The sequence below is a fragment of the Volvox carteri genome, assembly GCF_000143455.1.
Source record: "Volvox carteri f. nagariensis unplaced genomic scaffold VOLCAscaffold_115, whole genome shotgun sequence".
NCBI lineage: Eukaryota > Viridiplantae > Chlorophyta > Chlorophyceae > Chlamydomonadales > Volvocaceae > Volvox > Volvox carteri.
Genome location: NW_003307658.1, coordinates 65,601 through 75,811, shown reverse-complemented (window position 1 = coordinate 75,811; position 10,211 = coordinate 65,601). Strand labels below are relative to the sequence as shown.

General features: G+C 50.9%; 2 protein-coding genes across 2 annotated transcripts; both read left to right on the top strand.

Annotated features, from left to right (window-relative positions):
• Positions 1 to 939: 939 nt before the first annotated feature.
• Positions 940 to 1,994, top strand: VOLCADRAFT_108418 (uncharacterized protein; the record flags this gene model as incomplete). Its single annotated transcript, XM_002958967.1, has 1 exon — positions 940 to 1,994. One exon carries the CDS (start codon positions 940 to 942, stop codon positions 1,711 to 1,713), a length of 774 nt encoding a protein of 257 aa, XP_002959013.1. The 3' UTR covers positions 1,714 to 1,994.
• Positions 1,995 to 3,727: 1,733 nt separating this feature from the next.
• Positions 3,728 to 4,821, top strand: VOLCADRAFT_108417 (uncharacterized protein; the record flags this gene model as incomplete). The annotated part of the gene is made up of 1 exon (XM_002958966.1): positions 3,728 to 4,821. The coding sequence occupies one exon, from the start codon at positions 3,728 to 3,730 to the stop codon at positions 4,220 to 4,222; it is 495 nt and encodes a 164-aa protein (XP_002959012.1). The 3' UTR covers positions 4,223 to 4,821.
• Between the last annotated feature and the right edge of the window lie 5,390 nt (positions 4,822 to 10,211).

Below are 10,211 nucleotides of genomic sequence, written 5' to 3'. Positions count from 1 at the left end.
ACACCCGTCCTGGGACACAGGCTCAGGCACAGAAATAGACTTATAGGGTTACATAAAACATAGCTATAAGCGTAAATAAACAAAGCCATGGAGTTTGTCCTGGACCCGAGCCATCTGCTTGCATCGCGAAAACCACGCGTCGCGCGCTGCAATGCCAGTAAAGTTTGCCATCGCCACAAAAAAGCAAAGCAAAACACACGTTGATAAAACAAACAACAACGGGGATAACGGCTCGCCGGTCAACACCCTCGGTCGCGGCTCAGTTTCTAAAAACACAAAGGGGCTAATGTCTCAACACAGCTACCAAACATACACACCGCTATATGACTACTCCACAATAACACAGTAGTCCTCCTCTTCTTCCAGCTTAACTGCCGCCATGCCAGCCGTCCCCGCGCCGATGCCCGTCTCCGCCGGCTGAGTGCTCCTCGCTGACCAGCTTCGCGAGGTGGCGGAGAAGTACGTCTCCACTGGGTGCATGTCCGCGGCAGAAGCAGTTGTTTCGCCACGCTTCAATCCTTCCAATGCCTTCATCAGAGCAGTCCAAAAGCGGAACGACAGGGCCGGCAGGCATCAGCAGGACGACGTCAGTGGGACCATCAGCACCCTGCATCTCTATGGAGACGCCGTTCTGTATAAGTATCAACAGCAGATAACAGCGCCGGCGCGAGGACTGCAGCAGCCGGAGGGGGGCCGGCAGCGATGGGGGTGTCACGGGTAGGGGCGGGAGCTACAACAGTTGCGGTGGCGGCCGCAGCAGCCTCGACGGCTGGGGTGGTGGCGGCAGGGCCCAGCGACACGGCATCAGCAGTGGCGGCGGCGGCGGGACTGAGAGCTACAGCAGGGGCGGCGGTGGCTACGTTAGCCTCGGGTGCTGGAGTGGTGATGGCGGGGCCGGGTAACACGGCAGCGGCGGTGGGGGCGGGGGGGCGGAGTGCTATGCCAGCAGCAGCAGCGGCGGCGACGGCAGGGGTGACTGCAGCAGCCGGAGGGGGGCCGGCAGCACGGGTCGTGTCACGGGTAGGGGCGGGAGCTACAACAGTTGCGGCGGCGGCCGCAGCAGCCTCGACGGCTGGGGTGGTGGCGGCAGGGCCCAGCGACACGGCATCAGCAGTGGCGGCGGCGGCGGGACTGAGAGCTACAGCAGGGGCGGCGGTGGCTACGTTAGCCTCGGGTGCTGGAGTGGTGATGGCGGGGCCGGGTAACACGGCAGCGGCGGTGGGGGCGGGGGGGCGGAGTGCTATGCCAGCAGCAGCAGCGGCGGCGACGGCAGGGGTGACTGCAGCAGCCGGAGGGGGGCCGGCAGCACGGGTCGTGCAGCAGGGCTTTCGGCTCACGCTCACGGCACCGTGGCTGGTGCAGCTGCTGAAATTGTACGTGGGCCGGATTGTACTCATGGATGCGACGTACGGCCTCACGAGCTACAACTACCCGGTCATTTCTTTGCTCGTGGTGGACCAGCACGACAATGGCATCCCCGTCGCGTTCGGGGTGATTCCAAGTGCAGAGGGTAAGGAAGATGTCCAGGGCTTCATCCAGGACGTTGAGGACCTCGCGGGCCGGTCATCGGCAGGGCCCCGGGCGGCTGGCGTGCCCCCGCTGGTGCCGCGCGCGCATACTCAGCCGGCGGAGACGGGCATCGGCGCGGGGACGGCTGGCATGGCGGCAGTTCAGCTGGAAGAAGAGGAGGATTACTGTGTTATTGTGGAGTAGTCATATAGCGGTGTGTATGTTTGGTAGCTGTGTTGAGACATTAGCCCCTTTGTGTTTTTAGAAACTGAGCCGTGTTGACCGGCGAGCCGTTATCCCCGTTGTTGTTTGTTTTAACAACGTGTGTTTTGCTTTGCTGTTTTGTGGCGATGGCAAGCTTTACTGGCATTGCAGCGCGCGACGCGTGGTTTTCGCGATGCAAGCAGATGGCTCGGGTCCAGGACAAACTCCATGGCTTTGTTTATTTCCGTTTACAGCTATGTTTTATGTATTCCTATAAATCTACTTCTGGGCCTGATGCTGTGTCCCGGGACGGTTGCGCTTTCATGGCACCGGCAACTGCGGTGGCGCCTTGCAAGTTCAGTTCAGTTATCTTGAATATAACAAATAAAACATCACAGTACTAGAGAAGCAGTATCTTTGAGGAAGTACATGAAAGCGGTACCAACTAACTCCAGGGTGGGGCTGACTTCGAGTCAGGGCCCTCCGGTCGTCTTGCTACTAGCACGATACCGTAATGATACGATTCTTTTGTGATACGTGTTTTGGGGAAGGCCCAAAATTAACGCTGAAATTATTTTGATGATATGCATTTTGGGGGACGGTCACGAGAAAAATCTACAGTTGTGATACACTTTTGGTGACGGCTCCAGGGCGTCCCGCGGGCGTGCTCACGCTTCGCGCGCTTACGCTTCAGCGTCTACTACCGCCAAGCTGCTATCAAAGTCCGAACAGCGCGGAAAGGCTCAATGATGGCCTTGCCGGCCTCAGCGTCCGCTTCAGCAAGCTTTGCAATCCTCTCATCGGCATGTGCCTTCTCGCGCTCAGTCCTTGCAGCCTCAACCTCCGGCGCCACTCGAACTCTGGTAATGCCTGCCCTGAGCTCAATGGGAGCATTGGTGTCGAGCTTGGGTAAAAGGCTAGTAAGCTTAGGGTGTATTTCCAGTGCGGATTAAGGCCAGGGATTAGCGTTAATCCCTGCGCTAATCCCGGCAGTGGAAATCCCACCGGGATTAAGCAGGATTAGCCGGGGATTAAGAAATTCCTCAGGACACCGTGTTCTCTAATCAGAAGATTAGCGGGAGCTAGCAAGAGATTAGGAAAGAACATAAACTGAACTTGATGCCCATGTATTTACCTGGCAACCTGTGACAAAAAAGTTATTACCTGGCTCGAGCCAGGTAGTAACTTTCCGTATCTGGATTAGCATTCACGGCGCCATGTCTGACGTTAATTTCTAGGTAGTTCCATATATATGATCTCAAATAAGCAATTCCTGTTTTGGGTTGCTCAAAAGGGTGATGAAGAGATGAACGGCGAGAAGAGTGCGCTTCCTGTTCATATCTAATACTGATTCAATTCCTAATGCCCAAACTAGTTCAGAACTTAACAATTTTAGCTTCAGAATCACATAGAAAGTATGCATCGCCCTTTGTACGGCCTTAATCCCAGCGCTAATCCCAGGCCTTAAGAATTGCCAGGGATTAGCCGGGGATTAGCCGGGAATAGCGGGACCTTAATCCCTGGCCTTAATCCGCACTGGAAATACACCCTTAAGCTGTTTAGGCGCCATTCTGAGCGCGCTTTCTGAGGGTGGGCCTGTAAGCTAAAGTTCTTGTCCGATCAACTTAGGGGTAAAAGACGAAGCTAACTACAAGCCAACAGCGTCTTCTGGAGGGCTTTTACTGTTGGGCGATACCGTTAACACGGTGTACGACACATTTGTGACAGCCAGTTTGGTGATGCCCATAAATTTTTGCCTAAGACCTTTTTCCACTGCTATGCATTTGGGGACGCCATACCAATTGCGTGTCACAAAAGAATCGTATCATTACGGTACAGAGCAGTCTCTTGTAGTAAGAACCATTGTACATGTTCTTGTACATACCGTGCCCTTCGCAATATGAATCTGTATGAACGGTATATAAGTCGCTTGTCTGTGCATCACAGCTGCTTTAATACCTGAAATAAACTCCTCTTACTGTTGGCACCGTCAAGACAGGTACATCTGCAACCAATGAGAACCAGCAGCGGAAACGCAGGCGTGTGGCGCATCCAAGGGCCAGGAGGACACGGCAAAACAAATGTCATGCGTGCGTTCATAAGCAAAGCTGCATCCATGGGCAAACGTGTGACTGTTTGTGCAACCACGGGAAAAGCTGCAAAATTCCTGGGCATGGGAGCAATGACAGCACATTTCGCGTTTGGCTTTCGAGGCAGCCAATGGATACCCCTGACCAACCGATACATGCTCATGTTCTTGGCCATGGCTGATGTCATTTGTCTACATGAAATCAGCATGGCCAAGGCCGCATTCCTGCAGCAGCTGCACCAACGCTGCTTGGATGCTTGCCCCAATCTACCAACCAACCTTCCTTTTGCGGGAAAACTAATACTGCTTGGTGGTGACAAGCACCAGCTGGCCGCCGTGTGTGACCATAAGTGTGACGAAGATGCATACACCAGCCATATAGGTGGGCCATGTGGAACATGTTTCAAGAAATTCATCTAGGAACATATCACCGACAAAATCCCAATAATCAGGCATGGATTGACGCACTCAATGTGATCAGGGTAGGGCCTCCAAGCGAGCCCATCCTGGCACTTTTGCAGTAAACGCTTCCCATAACTTCGTTGCACCCAAAAAATCATGGCACATTGCTGGAACAAATGAAGAAATCAACAAGTATAACCAAGATATGGCACACACCCACTTTCAACAACAACTGCAGCATATTACAGCTTATCTGTACAAAGCAATGCAAGACCAAGGCGTGCTCTTAGATCACCTTTACCTCGCTCCCGGGATGACGGTCATGGTTACCAAGAACCTGTCGGCCCCAAAAATCGAAAACGGTGCTTTAGCTATCGTGCAAGACATCACCGAATCCATGCTGTCACTCCAGCTTTTGGACTCCCAAACCATAATCCGCCTGCCAAGGATATGCGAGGTGAAATACAAGAATGGTGCCAAGCTTGAACACAAAATGTTCCCGGTCGTGCCTGCTTTTGCAAGAACTGTACACAAGGTGCAGGGCGAAACCATAACGGATCCCGTCATTATTGACTGTACAAAAATGAACCGACTAGGGCAAGCATATGTAGCACTGTCGCGAGTTGTGGATATTGAGCAGCTGCACATCCTCCCCATCGACATCCAATTGACACCAAACATGTTCAAGGCACATGTACCCCCTTAAGCACCATGATTCAATTTACTGTTAGGCTGCTTACGTTGTTCCTGCTACTGTCTTACTGCCTGTCACAGTCTTTGCATTACTATGACCTTAGACACCTATCCCACGTCCCACCTGCAATGTCATCAACCGTCACAACTTTAACAGCAGCTGCAAGTCATCAGTCCCAGGCTCAAGCCATGGGTTTATCCGTCCAGCAGTACGAAGGCCTTGGTTTTCACACTCCGCCCACCACCATAACAACACGCGCCACACGACGCCCCGACGAACGAACCCCTAAACAAGAAGCATTCCTTAATGATATGTCAATCATGCCATGTGATTGGCCTACCACAATCGGAGAATGCTCAAGACTCCTAAGCAGCAGTACAGCAGACTATGAAGACTTCAAGAAAAAATACAATGAAAAACCTGCATGAGGCAGGCAACGTGCAGCTCTCCACTCACAAGGATTATCTATGGACGAAATTGACAAGCTTACTAAAAGCCAGGCCAGCAAGCTCATGGACAGCCATGCGTCAGGAGAACAGGCCACAGCAGCACAGCTTGCTCGGTTGCAAAGGCTCAACGTACAGCTACCGCAGCAACCACTATCCAAGAGGGATGCGTCGGCACTCATTACACAAAACTCCGCCAAAGCACAGGCTGCAACGCCATCACAGAAGGACCTACTCAAGAAACTCACGAATCAAGCAGATCAACGAATCACAGACGAGCAGCTGGACGTCATGACGCTGGCGCAACACTGATGCATGATGTGCATTTCACATACGAGGACTTCGTGAAGTTATGGTGCATACCTGCATATGCATGCACAGCAGTCAAGACATGAATGCACTGCGAGTCTGGCCAGCTCAGCAGGCATGCAATCTTGAGTGAAGTGGTGCACGATTGCCTATTACATTGCAGGATTGGCCAACCTACAATGCAAAAGACAATCCTTCTTTGTGCTCCAGGTGTGTCTTCATTCTAACGGAGCCATCTCGTCGTGTTATAAACGTTGTTGCATGGTAAATGACGGCGTCAGGCTGCTACGCCGCTGCAATGCTAATCGCAAGTTACACTGAATTAGTACCTATGAACTACGCGTGAATTTAATGATTCTTTGCTGGACGAAGGTGGGCTAGTTGCGGTAGGTTGGGGTTGTGGAACTGTTTAGCTACAGGTCAGAGCTTCACACTGGTCCCTGTTCTCATGGCCTTTATGTCTTGCATTGATGAAATGGATCAGTTTTTGTTGGTGTTCTTCGCATGGTCTGTTCGCCAGCCAGCCTGCACGTGTTATGTAGGGCATATCTAGGGCGGGGGGACCCGGAATGTACGACCGTGTGACCGGCGAGGGACCTAATTTATGTCGCCACACAAAGGCTTCGTCTTCAGTCCCACGCCCTCTGGTCTATTTGCTGTAGCTCAACGTTGATGTTAGTCTGCTTCCGTTTAGGTCCGCGTTCATGACTTGTCCTTGCTGGTCTTCTTATAGGGGGAGGTCCATTTCCCTGACGGTCTCCTTTGACCTGTGAACCTCGCATTACCTGTAACAGGAAATGACATGTGACTTTCGACAACAACTCAAGCGTCTGCTGCAGCACACTTGCATGAATATGCTGGTGCGACCATCCGTCAGTGACAATACCACCAAGCATACGCACCCGGGCAAAATGTCATCATCCCGCAAAATAAACCAAAACATAACTTCTACGCCGCCAGGACGCTGTGCGTCCAAATTGGACGGACGGCACACACTTAATAGCCAGCCGAAATGTACGTAACAAATACTTTATAGCCAGTTCACATGCTACGTTACGTTAAGACTTTTAGAGTAGTCGGTTCGGACATGGTAACGGTACGTTACCGGTAAAGTGGACGAAAAGTCTAAAGTGACCGGGGAGGGGGGGGGGTGAATTTCGACCCCTCGTACCGTTACCTGAATTGCGTCGCCAATTTCGCGAGTTATAAGAAACAGCCAAGCCCAATCGCTTATAAAGACCACATATTTGACAAATTGTGCGCGCTTTGCACTCCGACCGAATTTCTAGTCACACCGCTGCAGTTTATTTTGGAAAATGAACAAGGACAACGCCGCTCGTGTTGCTCGCCCGCGCACGACCGCTTACATAGCCAATATGTAACCCATTGTAGTATCGGGGCTGAAGCCATCCGCGAAATGGCAAGTTGGCCGCACTTCCGGCGGCATGGGCCGCGCCGCGTCGGCCCACACGCTCAAGCACTGCCATTGAGAATTGCACATATCCTCAAGGTTGTCAAAAATTTCATCCATAGCGGCCGTTAGGCCAAACGCCCTCGCGGCTCGCGCGGGATGCAGTGCCATTGCAGTAGGCAGGGCTGCCAATAACCCGTCAATTATATATTGCGATTCTAAGGGGATGTGCTGAAGTTTTGGCCATTGAAAGACATAAAATGGAGATGGTTTACACAGCTCGCGCCAACGAACACAACGTCGTCGCAATGTCCCATGTGAATTGGGTGACTTTTTCAGGCCCACTTTTCCAAAAATGTTTTCGCAACGTAACGCACCATGTGAACGTAACGTACCAGCGAATATTGAAACGTGGCATTAACATCACACACCGGAAGCACGTCCAACGAATCGTTGTATAGCATGTGCAAAAGTCCTTCTATGTCTGTGCGACGTAAAGCAAACTATTAAAAAATAATACGGAAGTAGCAGGCGGGGGCCCATAACCACTTACCCTGCCTTTATTTGCCCCGCCCTTACTACCTTCGCAAGTCATTGTATTTGCCCCGCCCTTACTACCTTCGCAAGTCAATGCCCCCGCCTTTCTTACGTTCGCTAGTCATTTTCATTGTCGTACAAGCACCCGTAGGGAGAAACTCGCTAGTCATTTTCATCCGTGTCGTACAGGCACCCCTAGGGAGAGTCTCGCTAGTCATTTTCGAACTGCAAATCCGTAATCTCTGTCGTAAAAGGCACTTGTTGGAGATTCTCCCTAGTCATTTTCGCGCGACAAGTCATGCTGGTCATCTCATAGGGTGAGGTCCATTTCCTTAACGGTCTTCTTTGACCTGTGAACTTCGCATTACCTGTAACAGTAAATGACATGTGACTTTCAACAACAACTCCAGCGTCTGTAACACACTCGAACAAATAAGCTGGTGCGACCATCCACACAAACTGTGCCGTAAGTGACAATACCACCAATCATACTCACCCGGGAAAATGTAAACATACCGCAAAATAAACCAAAACATAACTTCTACGCCGCCAGCATGCTGTGCGTCCAAATTGGACGAACGGCACACTTGATAGCCAGCCGAAATGTACGTAACAAATACTTTAACAGCGATTATTGAAACGTTGCATTAATATCACACACCGGAATCACGTCCAACGAATCGTTGAATAGCATGTGCGAAAATCCTACTATGTGTACGCGACGTAAAGCAACCTTTTAAAAAATAATACGGAAGTAGCAGGCGGGGGCCCATAACCACTTACCCTGCCTTTTTTTCATCCCTTCCGTACAAGCACCCCGAGGGAGAGTCTCGCTAGTCATTTTCATCCGTGTCGTACAAGCACCCCTAGAAAGAATTTCGCTAGTCATTTTCGAGCTGCAAATCCGTGATCTCTGCCGTAAAAAAGCACTTGTCGGAGATTCTCCCTAGTCATTTTCGCGCGCTTCGGTATTAGTCGTACGAGTTCACCGAGCTTATTACTACGCCTTCTACCGGGATTGCCAATCAACACAGTTCATATTAGGCATTCTGCATTCATAAACAAAGTCTTATCGTGCTGTGCAATCAATTTATTATCTCTTGGTAGTGCTACTATGTCCAGTTCCACAGCTTCCTTAGCAACACATTACGCTGGGTTGATTATCATTCTTGCTGTCGGTGAGATCGCTTTATACTCCGCCTACGTTCTCGTCTGTGGACCTCGTTCACCATGCCATACAATCCTGCATGCGAACACCCTATATGACATTCATTTATGTAGAACAATTTATGTCTAGAAATCTAATCAAATGCTCGTGAAAGTCTGTTCATACAGTTCAAGGAGCTCTGGCAGCAAACACGTAGCAGCATAAGCCGGTGCAACATACTCGGTTGCTCGTCCGAGAACGGCGAAAGAAACCATTATCATTTGCAGCGCTGAGCACGGCTGTCCTCGTTCTTGGGTTGCTACTATTATTGATGATAATACCTGGTGAGTTATCAAATGACTGCCGTGTTCTCATTGTATCATACGTCACAGGCCTCACGGGGCCGGAATCCCGGAATTTGACCTCATGAATTCCCAATCAAATCCGGGTCAAATCCCATCGGGATTTGAGGATTTGACCCCCAAAACAATAAGCAATATAATGGTCATGCAAGGATTTCCTCGGGCTTGGCATTTGACACATTTGAGGATTTGAACCCCCCAAAACAATTATCATCATGCAACATGGCTATGCAAATAATTCCATGCGCAGCCGTTACAATATATATTGCATATCTTCGAGGGGCATGTTATGCTCGTGCCAGTCAGTCCTCGCGCCACATGCCTTCAAACATTTAGTTAGACTTTTAGTATTAGAGTTATTCCTCCAAAGCCGGCGCTCACCGCAAAGAGCGATGTCAGACAGCGGCGATGGACGGGCTAACAAACGCCCAAAGGCTCAACCAGGTACCCTTGATGAACTGAACCGGCACGTGCAACAGTTAGGCAAGAAAACGAATACAAACTGTACTTTTTCTTCATATGGGATAACCATCTCACTCGCAAGGGTCGCGGACAGCATCCCCGGGATTGAGAGGCAGCTAGGCGTCAAAAGGTCGCTTTACCCGTTTTACCCGTTGAATGGTCGCTTTACCCGGTTGGTGATCGTACGAGTGCCCCGCCTATCGTTCTGCAAGTTGTTCCACACGTGCTAAAACTAGCATACGGGAAGCAGGGCGCCACAGGGAGCGTCGGGGCAGAGAGAAACCCACGGGTCGGCAACGAATATACAGTTCGAACGCATGCACATGCACACACGCAGCTGCAGCTGCGTGTGCACAAAATCTCACTTGCGCGCCACAGGGTGGTGTGGCTCAAAACAACTTACACCACCACAAGTGGGAGAAGACAAAACACATGCATTCCTACCCACAAAAATGCGCGTTCCTCCACAATAGCTTTTGTGTAAAAGATGTTAAAAAGAGTCCCCCACGGCACCTCTCTCCAGCCCTCCACAGCTGGACGACTCTGCGCCCTCTGTCCTATAAAAAGAGTCTAAACGTACCCCACATCCTATACCACATTGCATGCATCCGACGTGTATCATGTTTTGGACGTATTGCA